We start from the raw sequence: 25,964 nt of genomic DNA, 5'->3' as shown, positions 1-25,964 counted from the left end.
AGATCTAAGAATCTTCTGAAGTGCCAAACTATGTGGAATTAGGAACCACTTTGTCCACCCTGTAGACTAGATGTCGTAGCCATGCACTTCTGGAATTGTCAGGCATTACATGCATTTGAGTAAAAATGCAAGTGTATGTCCATGTATTTGAAATACATTTTATGTGAAGTTAAATATATCGAAATTTATATATTTTTTCCGTATGGGTCTATCTGGAAGACTTGTGTGCAATTGGGGGTAAAATCTGTATTTAGGATGGATGCCCGAGTTTGTGTACCTTAAGCCATGTATTTCTCTGTTCTCTTTATCTCTGCCGCCCACCACCCCACCACTTTCACATAGCAGCAAAGCAAATTCACTCCTGCATCTGTTCATGGTTGTGGAGATACATTGAGGACAACGTTCAGATTGGGATGGTGTTAGCTTTAGTGATAAAAGCTAATTAGTAAAGCCATAGTATTTGATTTGAGTCCAGCCATGAGACTACATTTAAGTATAGGAAACATGTTCTGGGTTGGAATAAAAGGAAGTGAGTGATATTATGTTTTAGGATATTTTCCAAGTGTTAAGTGGCTGATGTTTTAGATTTGGATACTTGACTGAAGGGAAGAAAATAACATGTTCTGTGTCGGAAAAAAAGAGTCGGTAGCAGCCCACTTCACTTTTCACTTTTTTTTTATTATGGAGACTTAAAATAAAAGAAGCATTGTGACACAAAATGATGTCACTGGCAAGGAAAGAAAGAACCAGCAGAAAAAAGAGGAAGAAACCAAAGCAATCCTCATCATCATCAAACCTAAAAGTTAAACAATACAATTTGAATAAAAATGCACATCCATTGTAAGAAGCAAAAAATGTACTCTTGTTCTTTCATAAATAGCAAACCTGTCAAATAGCTGATGGGCAACTTAAAAAAAAAGATGTTGATAACAATTACAAAATAAAAATAACGGCTTTACAAATAAAATAACTACAATTGTCAGGCTTATATATATATAACTTGAATGTTATTATATTTCCATTACAACAACAAAAAAAATTATGCTACAGTGAAAATAAGAACATCTTTCTCATCAAATGCATTCATATTTTTCACAGAACTTAAAGATGAGATCAACACAACAAAAACACCTAAGAAGATAGTGGAAACCTTGAAACCCACTACTATGTTTCTGTCAAGTATTCATTCACATATAGTTCGTTTTTTAGATCCCTCTTCATGTTGAGTGGGTGAATATTGACAATTTACACGACCAGGTGAATAAAAAAAATCTAATCAACAAAGACTGTAGCCAATGATTTTTGAGGCAACACGAGTGTTCACTATGTCTGTCTCGCTTTTCCTCATTCCCATTTTCTCTCTCTCTCTCTCTCTCTCTCTCTCTCTCTCTCTCTTTCTCTTGCTTCTACTCTCTCTTTCTCTCTCTCTCTTTCTCTTGCTTCTACTCTCTCTTTCTCTCTCTCTCTCTCTTTCTCTTGCTTCTACTCTCTTCTCTCTCACTCTCTATCTCTCTCTCTCTCTCTTTCCATTTAATGATCTGCAGGACACAGATTCTGTATTGTGTTTTTGATGTAACTTTATTGGAAAAATCATACCAGAGAGCACAGATTTAATGCAAGATCGAGTGTGTGAAGTACTTCTTTGAAATCCACCTGCACAGCCTGTTAAAATTCACAAAACACACACACACGCATACACACTCACATGCACACAGACACACCCAAATGCACACGCGTACACATACGCACAGTAGCACACGCATACACTCCCACACACATGCAGGCAGGCAACCGCACACACAAGATACACTTTGAAATACAAACCAATGACTTACAGGTAATACTAAAGAAGAAGAAGAAAAGCTATCTGGATTTCGAATTCCCAATTTGATCAAAGTGATATTTACAATCACACTGTGACAGCTTGGTAAACCTCCACAGGTCTTTCATTAAAAAAAGGTTGAATAATGTAATTATCCTTTCCCACCCCGTCACTTTGTATTATTATAAGTCACAGACCCTAAAGCAAAGCAACAGTAACATCAAGGCCTGTGTGCTGAAACCTACCAGAAAAGTATTTTCCCTACAGTACAGGGACTGTCATTGGCAAAAGAAAATGTAGCAAGCGAGAAAGAAATAAAAACAACAACAACAAGAAAAGAAAACAAAAGAAATAAAAAAATGATTCAATGAGAAGAAGAAGAAGGAAAAGAACAAGAATGTTTTTGCTCATTTTATTCCAATTAAAGCTCAGTTTAGTCCCTGAGGGGGGCTATTTTCATGGTACTTCAATTTTTCTTTACTCTGAGACAAAGATGAGAGCTCTAGAATCAGGCAGGAGAAGAAATACGCTGAGAGAAAAAAAATGAAAATCGCTAGTAGTCATCGGAACTTTGCACAAATCTTTCTAAAAACCGAAAAGATTACATTGACAAAAAAAGGGTGGTGGTTGGTGGTGGTAGGAGTGGGTTGGGGGGTTGGGGAGGTGGTGTATGTGGGGATGTTGAGGGCTGACTCCCTGGTGTCTTTTCTTGTCGACGGCGACCTCCCGTTTCAAGTGAGGTAGAGTGGCTTGTCCCTGGCTATCATGCTGCCACTGAAAACAAGAAGAGAGGGAGACGGTGAGAAGAGAAGGAGGAATCGGAAAACAAGAAGAGAGAGAGAGGGTGTGAAGAGAAGGAATAAATAAAACACAGAGTTTCCCTTCGAAGTACAGTAGGGACAATTATAAAACTAATATTGAAGGAATAAAGCATGCCATGTGTTTGTTGGAGTACATTCCAAACAGATGTGCCTAACAGAACTATTCAGGTAACACTAGAACCGCTAAAGCAGTCATTTTGACTGCACATTATTTATTTATTTTTATACTCCGCCATTTTTTAAGTCATGCCCCCCTCTGTCCTTGACTTTTCCTAAATAAATCTATATAACAAATTGTTGTTAGCATCTTAATATCACAAACAGAACTGGAGTTAGAACCAGTTTTAGGAGGATATGTCATGTTTTTGAACGGTTTCGCTCCATTGCCCCTCCTTCTCCCAACAGTAGGGTCTGTGCCCGTCCTTCACCCAACAGTAGGGTCTGTGCCCCTCCTTCACCCAAGAGTAGGGTCTGTGCCCCTCCTCCTCCCAACAGTAGGGTCTGTGCCCCTCCTTCACCCAACAGTAGGGTCTGTGCCCCTCCTTCACCCAACAGTAGGGTCTGTGCCCCTCCTTCACCCAACAGTAGGGTCTGTGCCCCTCCTCCTCCCAACAGTAGGGTCTGTGCCCCTCCTTCACCCAACAGTAGGGTCTGTACCCCTCCTCCTCCCAACAGTAGGGTCTGTGCCCCTCCTTCACCCAACAGTAGGGTCTGTGCCCCTCCTCCTCCCAACAGTAGGGTCTGTGCCCCTCCTTCACCCAACAGTATGGTCTGTGCCCCTCCTTCTCCCAACAGTAGGGTCTGTGCCCGTCCTTCACCCAACAGTAGGGTCTGTGCCCCTCCTCCTAACAACAGTAGGGTCTGTGCCCCTCCTCCTCCCAACAGTAGGGTCTGTGCCCCTCCTCCTCCCAACAGTAGGGTCTGTGCCCCTCCTTCTCCCAACAGTAGGGTGTGTGCCCCTCCTTCTCCCAACAGTAGGGTCTGTGCCCCTCCTCCTCCCAACAGTAGGGTCTGTGCCCCTCCTCCTCCCAACAGTAGGGTCTGTGCCCCTCCTTCTCCCAACAGTAGGCTCTGTGCCCATCCTTCACCCAACAGTAGGGTCTGTGCCCCTCCTTCACCCAACAGTAGGGTCTGTGCCCCTCCTTCACCCAACAGTAGGGTCTGTGCCTCTCCTCCTTCCAACAGTTGAAAGTGCAGTACCCAGCTGGTAATAACCCCGATAATTTCCTCGAAACTGAACCTAAACTCTACCGAAATTAATTTCACACATATAATAACAGGTGAAATAAATTAAGTAAATTATGATTGGGAGAAAAGAGGAGAATGAGGATGAGTTGATGAGCGAGGGGAAGCAAATGCATAATTCTGTAATCACCAATTGTGAATGAAGAACAGGGCGGGCCAGTCTATTGTACCGATCCATTTTAATGTGCCCCCTTCACATGTGCCCCCTTCACATGATGAGACATCTGGTGGCATGTCTTGTGGGGTATGCATGAGGGTTCGAGCTGTGTGCTAGTAGTTTAACCTGTTAGGGCTAGGGGGCAGTATTGACACGGCTGGATAAAAAACATACCCGATTTAATCTGGTTACCACTCCTACCCAGTAACTAGAATATGCATATACTTATTACATATGGATAGAAAACACCCTAAAGTTTCTAAAACTGTTTGAATGGTGTCTGTGAGTATAACAGAACTCAAATGGCAGGTCAAAACCTGAGAGATTCCTTTACAGCCTGTCTGAGCATTTCTGGAACTTCTTTGCCATCTCTATCGTTTACTAAGGATCTCTGCTCTAACGTGACACTTCCTACGTTGTCCATAGGCGCTCAGAGCCCGGGAAAAACCTGAATGTCGTCATCCCAGCCCCAGGCTGAAACACATTATCGCCTTTCTCAAGTGGCCGATCAAGGGAGTCTGGGCTTAGGCGCATGACCTGACCGCCCCCGTCTTTGTGATTTTTTCCTCTGTTTGCCGAAAAGGAGATTCCCGGTCGGAATATTATCGCTTTTCTACGAGAAAAATGGCATAAAAATTGATTTTAAACAGCGGTTGACATGCTTCGAAGTACGGTAATGGAATATTTAGAATTTTTTTGTCACGAATTGCGCCATGCGCACGACCCTGATTTACCATTTCGGATAGTGTCTGGGACGCACGAACAAAACGCCGCTATTCGGATATAACGATGGATTATTTTGGACCAAACCAACATTTGTTATTGAAGTAGCAGTCCTGGGAGTGCATTCTGACGAAGACAACAAAAGGTAATCAAACTTTTATAATAGTAAATATGATTATGGTGAGTGCTAAACTTGCCGGGTGTCTAAATAGCTAGCCCGTGATGCCTGGGCTATGTACTTAGAATATTGCAAAATGTGCTTTCACCAAAAAGCTATTTTAAAATCGGACATATCGAGTGCATAGAGGAGGTCTGTATCTATAATTCTTAAAATAATTGTTATGCTTTTTGTGAACGTTTATCGTGAGTAATTTAGTAAAATGTTAGCGAATTCCCCGGAACGTCACATGCTAATGTAAAAAGCTGGTTTTTGATATAAATATGAACTTGATTGAACAAAACATGCATGTATTGTATAACATAATGTCCTAGGGTTGTCATCTGATGAAGATCATCAAAGGTTAGTGTTGCATTTAGCTGTCTTCTGGGTTTTTGTGACATTATATGCTAGCTTGAAAAATGGGTGTCTGATTATTTCTGGCTTGGTACTCTGCTGACATAATCTAATGTTTTGCTTTCGTTGTAAAGCCTTTTTGAAATCGGACAGTGTGGTTAGATTAACGAGAGTCTTGTCTTTAAATAGCTGTAAAATAGTCATATGTTTGAGAAATTGAAGTAATAGGATTTTTAAGGTTTTGAAAATCGCGCCACAGGCTTCAAGTGGCTGTTACGTAGGTGGGACGAATTCGTCCCGCCTAGCCCATAGAGGTTAAACAGACAGCTCAGCGCATTCAGTATGTCAATACTTACAAAAACAATTAGTGATGAAGTTATTAATGTTAGTGATACGTGTATATTTAAGGGCCAGCCGTGCTGCCCTGTTCTGAGCCAATTGTAATTTTTGAAAGTCCCTCTTTGTGGCACAGGCTTTACTCAGAGCCAGTGGCAGAGTGGCAGGTCATTAGTAAAGATTGAAAAAAGTAAGGGGCCTAGACAGCTGCCCTGGGGAATTCCTGATTCTACCTGGATTATGTTGGAGAGGCTTCCATCATCCACAATATAGCAGGGGTCTAAAGCCATAACACATAAGTTCCAGCAGCAGACTATGATTGACAATGTCAGACAAATCAGTCATTTGTGTAAGTGCCATGCATGTTGAATGTCCTTCCCTATAAGCGTGCTGAAAGTCTGTTTTCAATTTGTTTACTGTGAAATAGCATTGTCTGGTCAAACACCATTTTTTCCAAAAGTTTACTAACAGTTGGTAACAGGCTGATTGGTCAGCTATTTGAGCCAGTAAAGGGGGCTTTACTATTCTTGGGTGGCGGAATGACTTTTGCTTCCGTTCAGGTCTGAGGGCACACATTTTCTTGTAGGCTTAGATTGAAGATATGGCAAACAAGAATGGCAATATCATCCACTATTATCCTATATTCCATACAAGTTGTCAGACCCATGTGGCTTGTCATTGTTGATAGACAACAACAACAAAAATTTACCTCTTCCACACTCACTTTCGTAAATCAAAATTACAATGCTTTTCTTTCATAATTTGGTCAGTTATACTTGGATGCGTAGGGTCGGCATTTGTTGCTGGTATGTCATGCCTAAGTTTGCTAATCTTGCCGATTAAAATAATTAAAGTAGTTGGCAATATCAGTGGGTTTTGTGATGAGTAAGCCATCTGATTCAATGAATGATGGAGCTGAGTTTGCCTTTTTGCCCAAAATTGAATTTAATGTGCTCCAAAGCTTTTTACTATCATTCTTAATATCATTTATCTTTGTTTCATAGTATAGTTTCTTATTCTTTTAATTCAGTTTAGTCACATGAATTCTCAATTTACAGTAGGTTTTCCAATTGGTTGTGCAGCCAGACTTATTTGCCATTTATTTTTCCTCATCCCTCTCAACCACAACATTTTTAAATCCCTTATCAATCCACGGGGATATAGCAGTTGTATAGTCATTTTCTTAATGTGTCAAGTGCAGCATCTGGTTGCTCCTCATTACACACCACAGACCAGCAAATATTATTTTCATCATTAACTTAGGAATCTTTACAAAAATTCTTAAATGACCTCTTATACACTATATTAGGCCCAGCCTTTGGTTTACTTAGATATGGCTACTATATTGTGATCACTACATCCAATGGATTTGGATACAGGTTTAAAGCAGATTTCTGCAACATTAGTAAAGATGTGATCAATACATGTTGATGATTTCACTCCTATGCAGTTTGTAAATACCCTGGTAGGTTGACTGACAACCTGAACCAGGATTCAGGCACTGGTTACAGTTTGAAGCTTTTTCTTGAGTGGGCAGCTTGATAAAAGCCAGTCAATATTAAGGTCACCCAGGAAATATATCTCTCTGTTGATATCACATACTGTACATTATCAAGCATTTCACACATATTATCAAGATACTGACTGTTAGCACTTGGTGGTCTATAGCAGCTTCCCACAAGAATGGGCTTTAGGTGAGGTAGGTAGCCATATTACTTAAACAGTATTTAACATGAGATTCTCTCTAACCTTTACAGGAATGTAAAGGCTGCATACATACATATATATATATATATATATATATATATATATATATATATATATGGGCCGCAACACCGCCCCCAGTGGCATTTCTGACATTTCTGTAGAAAATATAGCCATGTATTGCTACCGCTGTATCATCAAAGGTATTATCTAAGTGAGTTTCAGAGATTGATTTCATGAAACTTGTTTCATAGGCTACATATGTTAATGTGGGCTATTTTGAGCACTTTTTTGCGATGCTTGATTTATTTAATTGCTTTACTGGGAAGCTTGTCAGAAGTAGACATGAACATATTATTTCTGTTTGAGCTGATAGTGCAGAGGGTGCTGCACACAGTGGACTTTCTACTAGGACACACTGCCTCAGTGCTAACAGTGTGACTCTTGTTCATAGGCACATGATTACTGTGTAAAATAGCTGTAAGATCGACAGAGGACAGTTACAGGGACATAATGAAGTTACTTACATTGTGACTGCCAACGCCCAACGGGATAATGTACATTTGCTGCAGCATTACTACAACTCAGCGACACAATGGTAGGGATTATCTGAGCTGGGCTTGGGTCATTGATAAGTCATTGTCTCAACACATCCTTGAAATGTGTGGACAGAGTCCAGGAGCCAAGATGATTTGGATGTAAGCATGAGCTGACAATAATTGACTATTTTTGACTGCTGTCATATTGACACTTACTGTAGCTGAGCCAAAATTGAGAACTGAAACGGTACAAAGTCAATTCAAGGACACAAACAGTAGTATCAAAGGTCATTTTGAATAAACATTTGAGACAGCATTAAATAATACAATTGTGTACTCAAAGGCATTCACTTGAACTGTTAAAATAGCATTGAATAATACTATCTCTGCCAGTTTATCGGACACAGATTAAGTATTGGACTAAATAATCATTCTGAATGGAAAATCTCCATTGAAATAGTTTCTTAGTCCCAAGCTAGCCTTACTCTGGGTCCAGAAAACTGTCCCCATTCTAAGGTATAAACAGTATAGAATTACAAATAGTTTCCTATACAAAGCCGATACTGGTCTGGGCTGTCTCACCTGCAGTGGTTGCCACCACACTCCCGATCGCAGTATTCACTGTCCCACTCGTGGTTCTGTCTCCCTCCAGGGTTAGGGGCCCCTGGGGACTGGGAACCCACACTTTTCTGGTACTCTGACTGTAGGTGGGAAAATCCCTATAGGAGAGAGAGTGAGGCCATGGCATTAGTTTAAGTTTCTGACAATGTATACTGGCCATATGGAGAGGGGAGAACAAGAGAGAGATGCAGGGGGAGGGGATGGAGAGGGAGAGGAAGAGAGAGAGGGAGAGACAGAGAGAAAGGGAGAGAAAGGGAGATATTCCAGCCACAAATGAATAAAACATAGGGGTCATGGTGTTAGCTTTGCAGCTTTTAGTTGATGTGTTATTCCAACCTGGCCTCAGAGCAAAACGTATTATATATTACTAAAATATGTGCCACTCCGTTTAGTATTATATGTAACTTTATGTTAGGTTGGATTACCAATGTAATAGTGGTCGTACAAAATAATATGAATTGTAGCATGAACAGTGCATTCGGAAAGTATTCAGACGAGTGGCGCAGCGGTCTAAGGCACTGCATCTCAGGTCAAAAGGCATCACTGCAGTCCCTGGTTTGAATCCAGGCTGCATCACATCCGGATGTGATTGGGAGCCCCATAGGGCAGTGCACAATTGGCCTAGCGCTGTCCAGGTTTTTATTTTACCTTTATTTAACTAGGCAAGTCAGTTAAGAACAAATTCTTATTTTCAATGATGGCCTAGGAACAGTGGGTTAACTGCTTTGTTCAGGGGTAGAACGACAGATTTTTACCTTGTCAGCTTGGGGATTCAATCTTGCAACCTTTCGGTTACTAGTCCAACACTCTAACCACTAGGCTACCTGCCACCCCACCCCAGTTTGGCCGGGGTAAGGCGTCATTGTAAATAACAATTTGTTCTTAACTGACTTGCCTATTTAAATTATGTAGACAGGTGTGTGCCTTTCCAAATCATGTCCAATCAATTGAATTTACCACAGGTGGACTAAACAATTTTTGCTCTGACCAGGCTGGTTGTTCTTAGTTCTCTGACAACTTATACTGGCATATGGAGAGAGTAGAGAGAGACAGAAGGAGGGGGGGAAGGGATTGACATAGGAAGAGAGGGAAAGAGATAGGAAGAGAGAGAGAGAAAGAAACAGGAGGAGGGAGAGACTTGCTCTTTACTTAAGGCCTGAATGCCAAATTCTGCTACATTTCTATTTTAGATGAGTTTAAATGCTAATTGGTTTGGCAGCATAGTACCTCAAGCGAGCCAATAACATGTACATTTTAAGTTGAGATAGAGACTAATAGGAGAGAGAGAGCAAGAGAGTGTAACGAGGGGAAGGGAGAGATAGTTACTGAGTATAATGTATACATGCTTGTGATGCAAAGCTGAGGAATGGGAATGTGATTAGAGCTGCTTACATCTAAAGCAGATATCATGCTATTGTATTGTAGCTACAGTGGCAAGAACAAGTATGTGAACCCTTTGGAATTACCTGGATTTCTGCATAAATTGGTCATAAAATTTGATCTGATCTTCATCTAAGTCACAACAATAGACAAACACAGTCTGCTTAAACTAATAACACACAAACAATTAAATGTTTTCCTGTCTTTATTGAACACATCATATAAACATTCACAGTGCAGGGTGGAAAAAGTATGTGAATCCCTGGATTTAATAACTGGTTGACCCTCCTTTGGCAGCAATAACCTCAACCAAATGTTTTCTGTAGTTGTGGATCAGACCTGTACAATGGTCAGGAGGAATTTTGGACCATTCCTCTTTACAAAACTGTTTCAGTTCCACAATATTCTTGGGATATCTGGTGTGAACCACTCTCGAGGTCATGCCACAGCATCTCAATTGGGTTGAGGTTAGGACTGACTGGACCACTCCAGAAGGCCTATTTTCTTCTGTTGAAGCCATTCTGTTATTGATTTACTTCTGTGTTTTGGATCGTTGTCCTGTTGCATCACCCAACTTCTGTTGCGCTTCAATTGGCAGACAGATAGCCTTACATTCTCCTGCAAAATGTGTTGATAAACTTAGGAATACATTTTTCTGTCGATGATAGCAAGCTGTACAGGCCTTGCAGCAGCAAAGCAGTCCCAAACCATGACGCTCCCTCCACCATACTTTACAGTTGGGATGAGGTTTTGATGTTGGTGTGCAGTGCCTTTTTTCTCCACACATAGTGTTGTGTGTAACTTCCAAACAACTCAATTTTAGTTTAATCTGTCCACAGAATATTTTGCCAGTAGCGCTGTGGAACATCCAGGTGCTATTTTGCAAACTTCAGACGTGCAGCAATGTTTTTTTGGGACAGCAATGGGTTCTTCCGTGGTGTCCTCCCATGAATACCATTTTTGTTTAGTGTTATACGTATCGTAGACTCGTCAACAGAGATGTTAGCATGTTCAAGAGATTTCTGTAAGTCTTTAGCTGACACTCTAGGATTCTTCTTAACCTCATTGAACTTTCTGCACTGTGCTCTTGCAGTCATCTTTGCAGGACGGCCACTCCTAGGGAGAAGAGCAACAGTGCTGAATTTTCTCTATTTATAGACAATTTGTCTTACCGTGGACTGATGAACATCACATTTTCAGAGATACTTTTGTAACCCTTTCCAGCTTTAAGCAAGTCAACAATTCTTAATCTTAGGTCTTCTGAGATCAAATTTGTTGGAGGCATGGTTCACATCAGGCAATGCTTCTTGTGAATAGCAAACTCAAATTTTGTGAGTGTTTTTTATAGGGCAGGGCAACCAACATCTTCAATCTCATCTCATTGATTGGACTCCAGGTTATCTGATTCCTGACTCCAATTAGCTTTTGGAGAAGTCATTAGCCAAGGGGTTCACATAATTTTCACAACCTACACTGTGAATATTTAAATAATGCATTCAATATAGACAAGAAAAATACAATAAGTTGTGTGTTATTAGTTTAAGCACACTGTGCTTGTACAATGATGTGAATTATGACAAATATATGCAGAAATCCAGGTAATTCCAAAGGGTTCACATACTTTTTCTTGCCAGTGTATACACAGTTGAAGTCGGAAGTTTACATACACTTAGGTTGGAGTCATTATAATCGTTTTTCAACCATTCCACAAATTTCTTGTTAACAAACTATAGTTTTGGCAAGTCGGTTAGGACATCTACTTTGTGCATGACACAAGTAATTTTTCCAACAATTGTTACAGACAAATTATTTCAGAAGTTTACATACACTAAATTTACTGTGCCTTTAAACAGCTTGGAAAATTCCAGAAAATTATGTCATGGCTTTAGAAGCTTCTGATAGGCTAATTGACATAATGTCAGTCAATAGTAGGTGTACCTGTGGATGTATTTCAAGGCATACCTTCAAACTCAGTGCCTCTTTGCTTGACATCATGGGTAAATCAAAAGAAAATTGTAGACCTCCACAAGTCTGGTTCATCCTTGGGAGCAATTTCTAAATGCCTGAAGGTACCACGTTCATCTGTACAAACAATAGTACGCAAGTAAAAACACCATGGGATGACGCAGCCGTCATACCGCTCAGGAAGGAGACGCGCTCTGTCTCCTAGAGATGAATGTACTTTGGTGCGAAAGGTGCAAATCAATCCCAGAACAACAGCAAAGGACCTTATGAAGATGCTGGAGGAAACAGGTACAAAAGTATCTATATCCACAGTAAAACTAGTCCTATATCGACATAACCTGAAAGGCCGCTCAGCAAGGAAGAAGCCAGTGCTCCAAAACCACCATAAAAAGCCAGACTACGGTTTGCAACTGCACATGGGGACAAAGATCGTACTTTTTGGAGAAATGTCCTCTAGTCTGATGAAACAAAAATAGAACTGTTTGGCCATAATTACCATCGTTATGTTTGGAGGAAAAAGGGGGAGGCTTGCAAGCCGAAGAACACCATCCCAACCATGAAGCACGGGGGTGGCAGCATCATGTTGTGGGGGTGCTTTGCTGCAAGAGGGACTGGTGCACTTCACAAAATAGATGGCATCATGAGGAAGGAATATTATGTGGATATATTGAAGCAACATCTCAAGACATCGGTAAGGAAGTTAAAGCTTGGCCGCAAATGGGTCTTCCAAAAGGACAATGACCCCAAGCATACTTCCAAAGTTGTGGCAAAATGGCTTAAGGACAACAAAGTCAAGGTATTGGAGTGGCCATCACAAAGCCCTGACCTCAATCCTATAAAGCATTCGTGGGCAGAACAGAAAAAGCATGTGCGAGCAAGGAGGAATACAAACCTGACTCACTTACACCAGCTCTGTCAGGAGGAATGGGCCAAAATTCACCCAATTTATTGTGGGAAGCTTGTGGAAGGCTACCCGAAACATTTGACCCAAGTTAAACAATTTAAAGGCAATGCTACCAAATACTAATTGAGTGTATGTACACTTCTGACCCACTGGGAATTGTGATACAGTGAAATATAAGTGAAATAATCTGTCTGTAAACAATGGTTGGAAAAATTACTTGTGTCATGCACAAAGTAGATGTCCTTACCGACTTGCCAAAACTATAGTTTGTTAACAAGAAAATGTTATCAAATCAAGCTTAGCATTCATTTTACAGGCAGTCGATACATATCAAAACTATCGCCCCTGAGGAGCACGGAGCTAACAATATTTTTTCGAAAAGAAGCAGATGCTATTTTGGTGGTAACAATTGTGTTTGCTGAACTAAACCGTATCCCCATCCAACCCTGCACACGTCATTGTTTCACTACTCTTTTTACTCAACGTTCTACACTTAAAACTGATTCTGGACCAGTCATACTCTTTAGCTAATAATGGAATTGGTAATGGAATGCTGATCCAAACTAGTTGCTAAGGTTACAGAGAACCAAACGGTTCTAAGTTGTTTTGAATTAGGAATGAGTAATTTAATAGGATCTCTATGGTTCATACTCTCCACGCTAGCCTACTGAAAAGTGAGCATGTCCACTATTCCTTCATATAATTTGGTGATATGATATATGCTGGTGATATCGGCACTCCCAGAGTCACACTAACCTGCTGGCCAGGAGGAGGTGAGTGAAGGGAAGCCTGGAGTCCCATCTGGTGGGAGATGATTGGCTGGGACTGGCCGTGCTGCATGCGGATTGGCTGGTTGAGGAGGGAGTTCTGGTGCATGGAGAGCTGTTGGTGCAAGGGCGGGCTGATCTGGAAGGAGGAAGGGGGAGAGGCACTAATGCTGGGCAGCATCTGAGACTGGCTGAGGGTCCGGGAAAGGGCGTGACGCGGTGCCCCCGCGTAGCTCTGCAGGTCCGACAGGGGGAAGCCTCCTGGCCCCAGACTGTAGGGGGAGGAGGGCTGGGGTGGCACGCTGTACAGGGGTTGATTGGGGGGCATCATGTGGGAGGAAGGCTGGCTCGTCTGGACACTTTTCGTCTCCACAGGGTCATTGTAGGTCTGAGGACAGAGGGGAAGACAAGAGGGACAAAAAGGACAGTTAAAATAGGTATTACCCAATATATTACACAGCTAATTTATATTGGTGAGATACAGGTATGTCAATGCAAATATATTACCCAATACATTACACAACTAATACACTAAATTGGTAGAACATATGAATACAGTCGGGGGAAAAAGTATTTGATCCCCTGCTGATTTTGTACGTTTGCCCACTGACAAAGAAAGGATCAGTCTATAATTTTAATGGTAGGTTTATTTCAAAAGTGAGAGACAGAATAACAACAAAAATATCCAGAAAAACGCATGTCAAAAATGTTATAAATTGATTTGCATTTTAATGAGGGAAATAAGTATTTGACCCCCTCTCAATCAGAAAGATTTCTGGCTCCCAGGTGTCTTTTATACAGGTAACGAGCTGAGATTAGGAGAACACTCTTAAAGGGAGTGCTCCTAACCGCAGCTTGTTACCTGTAAAAAAGACACCTGTCCACAGAAGCAATCAATCAATCAGATTCCAAACTCTCTACCATGGCCAAGACCAAAGAGCTCTCCAAGGATGTCAGGGACAAGATTGTAGACCTACACAAGGCTGGAATGGGCTACAAGACCATCACCAAGCAGCTTGGTGAGAAGGTGATAACAGTTGGTGCGATTTTTCGCAAATGGAAGAAACACAAAATAACTGTCAATATCCCTCGGCCTGCACCATGCAAGATCTCACCTCGTGGAGTTGCAATGATCATGAGAACGGTGAGGAATCAGCCCAGAACTACACGGGAGGATCTTGTCAATGATCTCAAAGCAGCTGGGACCATAGTCACCAAGAAAACAATTGGTAACACACTACGCTGTGAAGAACTGAAATCCTGCAGCGCCCGCAAGGTCCCCCTGCTCAAGAATAAATATACAGGCCCGTCTGAAGTCTGCCAATGAACATCTGAATGACTCAGAGGACAACTGGTGAAAGTGTTGTGGTCAGATGAGACCAAAATGGAGCTCTTTGACATCAACTCAACTCGCCGTGTTTGGAGGAGGAGGAATGCTGCCTATGACCCCAAGAACACCATCTCCACCGTCAAACATGGAGGTGGAAACATTATGCTTTGGGGGTGTTTTTCTGCTAAGGGGACAGGATAACTTCACCACATCAAAGGGACGATGGACGGGGCCATGTACCGTCAAATCTTGGGTGAGAACCTCCTTCCCTCAGCCAGGGCATTGAAAATGGGTCGTGGATGGGTATTCCAGCATGACAATGACCCAAAACACACGGCCAAGGCAACAAAGAAGTGGCTCAAGAAGAAGCACATTAAGGTCCTGGAGTGGCCTAGCTAGTCTCCAGACCTTAATCCCATAGAAAATCTGTGGAGGGAGCTGAAGGTTCGAGTTGCCAAACGTCAGCCTTGAAACCTTAATGACTTGGAGAAGATCTGCAAAGAGGAGTGGGACAAAATCCCTCCCGAGATGTGTGCAAACCTGGTGGCCAACTACAAGAAACGTCTGACCTCTGTGATTGCCAACAAGGGTTTTGCCACCAAGTACTAAGTCATGTTTTGCCGAGGGGTCAAATACTTACTTCCCTCATTAAAATGCAAATCATTTTATAACATTTTTGACATGCGTTTTTCTGGATTTTTTGTTGTTGTTAAAATTATTGACTGATTATTTCTTTGTAAGTGGGCAAACGTACAAAATCAGCAGGGGATCAAATACTTTTTTCCCCCACTGTACATCATCCACTCAGGTCCCTCTATGTGAAAATCATGATGTTTAGTTCATTTCAGCATGGAAGTCACATCCCCTGAGCTGCTTAATTTCATTAGACATTCCATCCTTTCATAGACTTTAAATGGCAAACGTATATGTATACGTTGCTGTGGTATGAAATATGTTCAGGCCCTCTCATTAGCTGTCACAGTTGTTGACGTGAGCTATCGCTGTCTGCTATTTGGTAATGGCATACATACTGTCTATTGAACAGAGCCAGATAAATAATCAATAGAAGATGGATAGAAGACTAAAGACGAGGGAGATACATTTGCAGGTCAAGTGGAAAATGAAATGGTAAAGAATGGTGAGAGATGGGTGGGAGTGAAGTGTGTGTGTGCTCCCTTCCAAGCACTGAACAACCACAACTGAAAGCAGTACTATTTTATACTATACTATACTACTAAGCCTATTCTATGAACAACAGGTGAGTATTATTTGTGGAGATTTAGAAATGTGAAACTTCCCGTTTAAAGGGACAGGTAGTAACAAGGTAAGGAAACCAATAATTTATCATTTGGGTTAACTATCCCATTGTGTCCCTTGGTGGGTTGAAAAGCACTAAACTCCACTTTGACTTTCTGAATGAATGAACCTCGTTAACGTGGGGTTTTTAAACGAGACATTTACTGTAGTCATCAAGCTCCATTTGTTTGTGTTCTTTTCCCCCCAACATAGATTATCAGTGTGCGTCACAAACAAAATGGTAACAGGTGCACGCCGAACACACCGGGCACGTGACTCGTCCAAAATATCACTCTGCCGATTTCTAATTACCTTCAATTCCTCTGTCCTTGATTCCCACTTCTCTTCAGCAATTTAAACACACTATTTAAAGAGGACTCCTTTTGAATGGCTACATGTACTATGTGTGTTGTTGTGAGTGGTGGTGAATGAATGGTAGATTTGCAGTTTTTTTCTGCCTGTTTTAATTTCTTTTAAAGGCCTGCCAATCTGCACACGCATCAATCAAGCCCTTGAATACGAGATGTGTCAGAAAGCAATATTTAATTACGCAAACGAGTGGTGAGAATGGGCTTTATTAAAGGGGAAAAACCTGCAACTGGTAAAGAGAGAGGTTGATGAATAAACTGTTCATGCCTTAATCAAGGCATTTGTTTTGGGCTTGTAAGCCTTGGAGGAAGTGTGAGGCCATGGGGACTGGTGGGAGGCTGTTTAACATGGTAATGCAATTTGGGTTTATGTGAAGGGAAAACAATGGAGTGAAGACATGGAAATGGAAGAAATAGGTGCTTGCCACTAAGACTGGCACATGAAAAATGTTAGTAGAATCTATGATGCAATCCTACTGTATATTATGCATCTAATCCGGTTCTGAATTTGTACTTTAAGACTCATAGTTGAGAAACATTAATTGATTATCTTGTCTGAAGTCTAAATATATATATAAGTATACATGATAAGTTAAATACAGTATGTCTAAATATCTAGGGGAAAGAGGAAAGGTTTGAACAATGAGTGGATGAAGCAATGTTACACATGTGAAGGCATCTCCATGTATTATTAAATACATTCAAGTACATTACAGTACTGTATATCAAATCCATGAAATCCAATTCAGATCGGGATTCAACTCAACTCAGATTTTCTTTTCAGACCTCCTACAACCACTTGTTTTCTACTCTGTACTGGAAATGTTTGGCGTCAATATGCCACAGCAGCTATCAAATCTCATCTCCAACAACCCAGAATACAACTGATGTGAGCAAGCCTCAGGCAGCCCCAGGCAGATCCTCAGGCAGTTCCTCGGGCAGTTCCTCGGGCAGTTCCTCGGTCAGTTCCTCGGGCAGTTCCTCGGGCAGTTCCTCGGGCAGTTCCTCGGGCAGTTCCTCGGTCAGTTCCTCGGTCAGTTCCTCAGGCAGTTCCTCAGTCAGTTCCTCAGTCAGTTCCTCAGGCAGTTCCTCGGTCAGTTCCTCGGTCAGTTCCTCGGTCAGTTCCTCGGTCAGTTCCTCAGGCAGTTCCTCAGACAGTTCCTCAGGCAGTTCCTCAGGCAGTTCCTCAGGCAGTTCCTCGGTCAGTTCCTCAGGCAGTTCCTCAGTCAGTTCCTCGGGCAGTTCCTCGGTCAGTTCCTCGGTCAGTTCCTCGGTCAGTTCCTCGGTCAGTTCCTCGGGCAGTTCCTCGGGCAGTTCCTCGGTCAGTTCCTCGGTCAGTTCCTCGGTCAGTTCCTCGGGCAGTTCCTCGGGCAGTTCCTCAGGCAGTTCCTCAGGCAGTTCCTCAGTCAGTTCCTCAGGCAGTTCCTCAGTCAGTTCCTCAGGCAGTTCCTCAGGCAGTTCCTCAGGCAGTTCCTCAGTCAGTTCCTCAGACAGTTCCTCAGTCAGTTCCTCAGTCAGTTCCTCAGACAGTTCCTCAGGCAGTTCCTCAGGCAGTTCCTCAGGCAGTTCCTCAGACAGTTCCTCAGTCAGTTCCTCAGTCAGTTCCTCAGTCAGTTCCTCAGTCAGTTCCTCAGGCAGTTCCTCAGTCAGTTCCTCGGGCAGTTCCTCAGTCAGTTCCTCGGGCAGTTCCTCGGTCAGTTCCTCGGTCAGTTCCTCGGACAGTTCCTCGGACAGTTCCTCGGACAGTTCCTCGGACAGTTCCTCGGGCAGTTCCTCGGGCAGTTCCTCGGTCAGTTCCTCGGTCAGTTCCTCGGTCAGTTCCTCGGACAGTTCCTCGGACAGTTCCTCGGGCAGTTCCTCGGGCAGTTCCTCGGGCAGTTCCTCGGTCAGTTCCTCGGTCAGTTCCTCGGGCAGTTCCTCGGTCAGTTCCTCGGTCAGTTCCTCGGGCAGTTCCTCAGTCAGTTCCTCAGTCAGTTCCTCGGGCAGTTCCTCGGGCAGTTCCTCGGGCAGTTCCTCGGGCAGTTCCTCGGTCAGTTCCTCGGGCAGTTCCTCGGGCAGTTCCTCGGTCAGTTCCTCGGTCAGTTCCTCGGTCAGTTCCTCGGTCAGTTCCTCAGACAGTTCCTCAGGCAGTTCCTCAGGCAGTTCCTCAGTCAGTTCCTCAGGCAGTTCCTCAGTCAGTTCCTCAGTCAGTTCCTCAGTCAGTTCCTCAGGCAGTTCCTCAGGCAGTTCCTCAGTCAGTTCCTCAGGCAGTTCCTCAGTCAGTTCCTCAGGCAGTTCCTCAGTCAGTTCCTCAGTCAGTTCCTCAGGCAGTTCCTCAGTCAGTTCCTCAGTCAGTTCCTCAGGCAGTTCCTCAGGCAGTTCCTCAGACAGTTCCTCAGTCAGTTCCTCAGGCAGTTCCTCAGTCAGTTCCTCAGGCAGTTCCTCAGTCAGTTCCTCAGGCAGTTCCTCAGTCAGTTCCTCAGGCAGTTCCTCAGGCAGTTCCTCAGTCAGTTCCTCAGGCAGTTCCTCAGTCAGTTCCTCAGGCAGTTCCTCAGTCAGTTCCTCAGGCAGTTCCTCAGTCAGTTCCTCAGGCAGTTCCTCAGTCAGTTCCTCAGGCAGTTCCTCAGTCAGTTCCTCAGGCAGTTCCTCAGTCAGTTCCTCAGTCAGTTCCTCAGTCAGTTCCTCAGGCAGTTCCTCAGTCAGTTCCTCAGTCAGTTCCTCAGGCAGTTCCTCAGTCAGTTCCTCAGTCAGTTCCTCAGTCAGTTCCTCAGGCAGTTCCTCAGGCAGTTCCTCAGTCAGTGGTCCCGTGTGGCTCAGTTGGAAGAGCATGGTGTTTGCAATGCCAGGGTTGTGGGTTCGATTCCCACGGGGGACCAGTACGGGGAAAATTTTTAATGAAATGTATGCATTCACTACTGTAAGTCGCTCTGGATAAGAGCGTCTGCTAAATAACTAAAATGTAAAAATGTCAGTTCCTTAGGTGGCAGAACCAGGAGCCACCATACTAAGCAATGCTCACTCGTGCTTCTACAGACACAGAGACACACACACTCGCTCATACACATGTACACACATACGTAAGAACATACATAGACACGCACAAAGACATGCACAGAGACACACACACACACACAGCCACACACACACAGTCCCCACACAGACCTTTCGTCCATCCCTTCCTCTTGCCATGTTGCAAATAACACAGACGAATAAAGGTGTGTGTGTTTGGGCCCTAATTTTCACCGTTCTCTTCAAAGCATACACACATAAACCTTCTCCAGCAGGGCCGCACGGAGCCCCTACCCCAGGATGAGAGAAGAACTCTCCATCTAATTTATTATCCCTTATATCACCACTGACCCATGTATATCAGAGACGTGACCCCCCCCCTCCCCACCATTACCTTGGTAACCAGAGTGGCTCGGTATGTGGCCAGGGCTTTCAGGTACTCTTTCTTCGCCGCCTCTGTTTTCCTCTTGTAGCCCTGCGAGAGAGAGACAAACAGCAACAAAGCAGTGGTAAGTGACAAGGTGCTAAGCTAGGCTAAGCATTTTAAATTACATTTTGGTCATTTAGCAGACATACATGAACAAATACTCTAGTATATACTGATATAAATACTATAGTATTCACTGTAGTGTTTTTGCGGACTTTCCTGTAGTATTCACTCTAGTATTTACTGTAGTATACTGTAATATTTACAGTTAACTATAGTATAAATACTGTAGTAAAATAAAACTGTAGTATATACTATATTATACAACGGGTGGGTCTAATCCTAAATGCTGACTGGTTAAAAGCTCATTCCAGCCGGTGTCTATTTCACAAGTTACCACCGGCTAAATCTATGATGTTAAAATGCCTATTTACTCTGTTCCATCTGACTGAGCAATCCACTGTCTCATCAGCCCAGCCAGGTACTTTATAAACTTGATCTCCACTATAAAAAGCATCTGGAAATTATCCCACATTTCTTTTAGACTAACATTTAGTTTTCAACAGCGATTTGTATTGGCTAGCTAGCAAGCAAGGGATACGAACGTTGCCAGCCAGTATGGCAATGGAACATTTAGAACGAACGACTGGGTCGCGTCCATAGATACAGAACAAAAAGACTGAACGACTCAGTCGCTTCTCTAGCAACTGAACCGATAGAACGAACGACCAGCTGGCTTGGGTAGCAACCCTAGAAATTTTATGAATAAATTCATCAAAATAATGTTTTTAATGAAAATTTGTCAATCATTATTTGAATAGGTTGGTAACCCGTTCTACAAAAGTGATAATGCCCTCAAAGACAGTGTTTGGAGGATATATTGACATGGTTTGGCGTCCCTCGGCTTCTTCTTGGGCCTAACAACACCTGTGCCAATATATCCTCCATACACTCCATTCACATTTGAACACACTGTACACAGAGTTTTCTATTGTGTTATTGACTGTACGTTTGTTTACTCCATGTGTAACTCTGTGTTGTTGTTTTTGTCGCACTGCTTTGCTTTATCTTGGCCAGGTCACAGTTGTAAATGAGAACTTGTTCTCAACTGGCCTACCTGGTTAAATAAAGGTGAAATATATATATATATATATATATTTTTTAAACGGCTTCTTGGGCATTATCACTTAAGTAATTACTGTAGTGTTTTTGCAGATTAATGTAGTATTTACTATAGTGTTTTTCAGATTAATGTAGTATTTACTGTAGTGTTTTTGCAGATTAATGTAGTATTTACTAGTGTTTTTGCAGATTAATGTAGTATTTACTATAGTGTTTTTGTTTTATTATCTTTGACACGGAGATTTTCTCTTTCAGGAAACCTACTGGAAAAACGCTAAAAGAGCAGATTTTCCATAACCTGTAGATAAGCAAGACTGCACTCTGAACAGATAGTCCAGAGCTTCTATACTATTCTATACTAACACAATATATGGTCTATATTTGGCATATAGGTTTCTAACTTATAGGTGTCACAAATTGGGATATGGGGGAGGGGATGGAAAATGTATATGTAAATGATATGCTCTAGTATTTACTATAGTTAAAAGTGTTTTTGTGGACATTATTGTAGTGTTTACGACAGTTGTTACTATAGTTGTTTTTTCCCCCAGATAATACTGTAGCATTTTCTATACTATTCTAAAGAATACTACACCATTTTATAGTAAGTACTACACATGATTAAGGGATACTACAGTGTGTAGTATATAGTATTCTGCAGTATACTACGGTTTACTATAGAATTCTATAGTAAGCACTGTAGTATTCTATAGTAAAAAGTAGTCTTTTTTTAATGTGGTTAGACTAAAATCACTCTGTTTTCTTGTTGTAGCCCTACGAGAGACAAACAGAAACAAAGCAGTGGTCTGTTTTTTACATTACATTTTCATAATTTAGAAAATACTATTTTTGAGGCTAGGCTAGACATTTTAAATACATTTGTATCATTTAACAGACACTCTTTTTTAAGTACAGGGCTAAAAGCCCTGGGGTCCTGTTCAGGTGGGTGTTACAGAACTTTCAGATAGAAATGTATAATGTAGAACAGAAATTATTGTCTGTCAGGTTGAATGGAGGATTTTGTCTGCAACATTCTTAATGTTTCACCACACTGCATTCAACTCTGGTCCCTATTCCTTCACAACCTAGAAGACACAATATTTGACTGAATGATGCATATAGTACCAATACCATGTGAACCACTGGAAAAAGAAACATCCCATTCAGTTTTGTGTTGGTTTTCCCACAGTGATCGAATATGTCTGAAGAGGATGTGCAGTTGAGGAAGAGAGGGAGGAGTAGAGGGATAACAGGGAGAGACGTGGCATTTAGAGAGAGAGAGAGAGGGGTGTGATGAAATAAAGGTTGAAAACACTATTTGCCACTCTGCATTTCGCTACACCATTTTTGCCTCCATTGAAGCAACACATCGCTAAATTAGAGTTGATGTCCCATCAAAGCATCTAGACAAGACAAAAATTCCAAACAGCATTAGGCAATGGACATCCGCCGAACAAACCTCAAATGATACACGTTCAGAAGGGAAAATCAAGTTAATATAATAGCGTGTCAGTCATGTGGGGATGCCAGCGTTTGCCGAGGCTGAGACTGAGGCCCCCGTTCCTTTTTGATGGTAAGAAAACAAGAGTCCATCCTTAAAATGGATGAAACATCCCTTGCCTACGTCCCAAACGGCACCATATTTACTAAATAGTGCATTACTTTTAAGTACAGTAGTGCACTGTGTAGGGAATAAGTTGGCATTTGGGATGCACATTCCCGCTCTTGGATTCTCTAGGGAGTCCTTCTACAAAATAGACTGCATGAGCAGAGAGAGGATAATTAAAGTTCTCTTCATAGAGTTCTTATAGACAGGTCGTTCTCTGATAGAGATGGGTCAGAATTACCATTAGGCATTCATACGTTGCAAATGCACACAGACAAGCTAGCAACGCACACATGGGTGCGCTCACATCTGAAAGACACAGACACACACGGTGGATAAGGCACACGCTCGCACGCACACATGCACACACACACACACACACACACACACACACACACACACACACACACACACACACACACACACACACACACAAATGCACACTTGCACTGCAGCCTTCTATAGGGGGAGTAAAAAGAGGCTTTTGCCGCAAGAACTGATGTTTATCCTTCCATCTACATCATATATCTGATGTATGATATATGAATCTATTCTCTCCCTCTAATGGCATGAAAGTCAACATAGAGCGAGTGGAGGGAGGAGGAGGGGAGTGACCATATATGGTGATGTGTCATCCTTGTCTGCTTTGTTTCCACGTTACATATATTCATATCGAAATCTGTTAATATATACAAAAACATCTGGACATATATCTTAGTCCTAGAACAAAAAAATGGAACAGACTGTGATGATATTTCTGGGTTGGAAGTTGCAACCTTAGCTCCTCAGTCCTTAAATAATGATAGAGCCGACACTGCCTATTTAACGAACCCCTAAGTACTCCCAGCAGCTTTCATTTCAAATTCATTTAACACAGCTAATGATTCGTCCGACGACGGATACTTTTAAATAAATTACCATGCCTAAGGATTCTCTAATTATTCCAAAGTGAGTGGATTCATTAGCGATTGAAGCCGTCAGAGGCTGCAGGTCGGGATGAATTAGAAATAACAAAGCTTCAAGGGAGCATATGCCACGGTCGTAATCCTGACACGGGGGGGTGTCCCGCAAGAATTAGCCGGTAATTGTACCTTAATGAAATCTTCTTGTTTGATAACCAGTTAATTATAGGAGACAATAACTCCTGAACCCTTGCTGACACCAACTGAGTGATTACCCCCACAATCTCCCCCATCTTCCCCATGAAGAAGATGGAGAGAGAGACAGAGAAGGGATAGACGGAGGGAGAGACAGAGAAGAGATAGACAGAGGGAGAGACAGAGAAGGGATAGATGAAGGGAGAGACAGAGAAGGGATAGACAGAGAAGAGATAGACGGAGGGAGAGACAGAGAAGAGATAGACAGAGGCAGAGACAGAGAAGGGATAGATGAAGGGAGAGACAGAGAAGGGATAGACAGAGAAGAGATAGACGGAGGGAGAGACAGAGAAGAGATAGACAGAGGGAGAGACAGAGAAGGGATAGACGAAGGGAGAGACAGAGAAGGGATAGACGAAGGGAGAGACAGAGAAGGGATAGACGAAGGGAGAGACAGAGAAGGGATAGACGAAGGGAGAGACAGAGAAGGGATAGACGAAGGGAGAGACAGAGAAGGGATAGACTGAGGGAGAGACAGAGAAGGGATAGACGGAGGGAGAGACAGAGAAAGGATAGACGAAGGGAGAGACAGATAAGGGATAGACTGAGGGAGAGAGAGGGAGAGAGAGGGAGAGACAGAGAAGGGATAGACGAAGGGAGAGACAGAGAAGGGATAGACAGGGAGAGACAGAGAAGGGATAGACGGAGGGAGAGACAGAGAAAGGATAGACGAAGGGAGAGACAGATAAGGGATAGACTGAGGGAGAGAGAGGGAGAGAGAGGGAGAGACAGAGAAGGGATAGCTGAAGGCAGAGACAGAGAAGGGATAGACGGAGGGAGAGATAGGGAGAGACAGAGAAGGGATAGATGGAGGGAGAGAGAGAGAGAGAGAGACAGAGAGGGGATAGACGGAGGGAGAGAGGGAGAGACAGAGAAGGGATAGATGGAGGGAGAGAGAGGGAGAGACAGAGAAGGGATAGACGAAGGGAGGGACAGAGGTTGGGGAGGAGGGAGAAGGAGAGGGAGAGAAGGGATAAATGGAGGGAGAGAGGGAGAGACAGAGAAGGGATAGACAGAGGGAGAGATAGGGAGAGACAGAGAAGGGATAGACAGAGGGAGAGATAGAGAGAGACAGAGAAGGGATAGACAGAGGGAGAGAGGGAGAGGTTGGGGAGGAGGGAGAAGGAGAGGGAGAGACAGAGAAGGGATAGACGGAGGGAGAGAGGGAGAGGTTGGGGAGGAGGGAGAAGGAGAGGGAGAGACAGAGAAGGGATAGACGGAGGGAGAGATAGGGAGAGACAGAGAAGGGATAGACAGAGGGAGAGATAGGGAGAGGTTGGGGGAGGAGGGAGAAAGAGAGGGAGAGACAGAGAAGGGATAGACAGAGGGAGAGATAGGGAGAGACAGAGAAGGGATAGACAGAGGGAGAGATAGGGAGAGACAGAGAAGGGATAGACAGAGGGAGAGATAGAGACAGAGAAGGGACAGACAGAGGGAGAGATATGGAGAGGTTGGGGGGAGGAGGGAGAAAGAGAGGGAGAGACAGAGAAGGGATAGACGGAGGGAGAGATATGGAGAGGATGGGGGAGGAGGGAGAAAGAGAGGGAGAGGGGAAAAGAGAGGGGAAATTGAAGGAGGTAGGATGAGGGAGAGGGGAAAGGGAAAGAGAGAGCTAATTGAAGGAGGTAGGGGCGAGGGAGAGGAAAATAGGATGGAAAAAGAGAGGAAGAGGGGGATTGAAGGAGGTAGAGCAATTAAGAAATAGTTAGAAAGAGAGAGACGGAGAAAAAAGAGTGAGAGAGAGATGCAGAAAGGGGAGTAAGAGATATAGAGAGGATTTGGTTCAAAAGCCTGTCTTTTGGCAGAACGACTGTGTTTCTCTCTCTCTTCTGACCTTTCACGGAAGCACACCTACAACACAACAGACTCAATTAAATAAAGCTAAGCACTTCTTTCCCCTTTCTAACTGTTTTTCCTTTATAGCCGTAAAACTGGGGATTGATCTGAATCTGAACAACAAAAACAAGAACATTTTTTTTCTTATTTTGGGAGGGGGCTGGAACACATAGTCACCTTGAGGAATAACAAAGACAAATTGACTGATTGATCTTAGACCACAAAGCAGAGACCTCGGGGGATGAAATACTCTATATGAGAAAATAAAGTTTCCGATGAGGCTACGAACATAAAATACATTAAAAAAGATGCCTCTAATATGCTCAAGCACAACTT

The 25,964-nt window shown here is 42.8% G+C and overlaps 1 protein-coding gene across 5 annotated transcripts in view; it reads right to left on the bottom strand.

The window, feature by feature from the left end:
* Window positions 1-657: 657 nt before the first annotated feature.
* The window catches only part of LOC106583657 (TOX high mobility group box family member 2), a 227,539-nt gene continuing 202,232 nt past the window's right edge, over window positions 658-25,964 (bottom strand). For all 5 annotated transcript variants that reach the window (XM_045705771.2, XM_045705770.2, XM_014168098.3 and 2 more), the window contains 4 exons: window positions 19,875-19,955; window positions 13,488-13,886; window positions 8,444-8,580; window positions 658-2,596 (listed from right to left, as the gene is read on the bottom strand). In XM_045705771.2, coding sequence (XP_045561727.1) covers window positions 2,554-2,596; window positions 8,444-8,580; window positions 13,488-13,886; window positions 19,875-19,955 — 660 coding nt within the window. In that variant the 3' untranslated portion in view covers window positions 658-2,553. The remainder of the gene's footprint in view (window positions 2,597-8,443; window positions 8,581-13,487; window positions 13,887-19,874; window positions 19,956-25,964) is intronic.

This window comes from Salmo salar, chromosome 22, assembly GCF_965601325.2.
Source record: "Salmo salar chromosome 22, fSalSal1, whole genome shotgun sequence".
In the NCBI taxonomy this organism is placed as follows: Eukaryota; Metazoa; Chordata; class Actinopteri; order Salmoniformes; family Salmonidae; genus Salmo; species Salmo salar.
The sequence above is the reverse complement of the archived record's forward strand: the minus strand, read 5'-3'. Positions and strand labels throughout refer to the sequence as shown.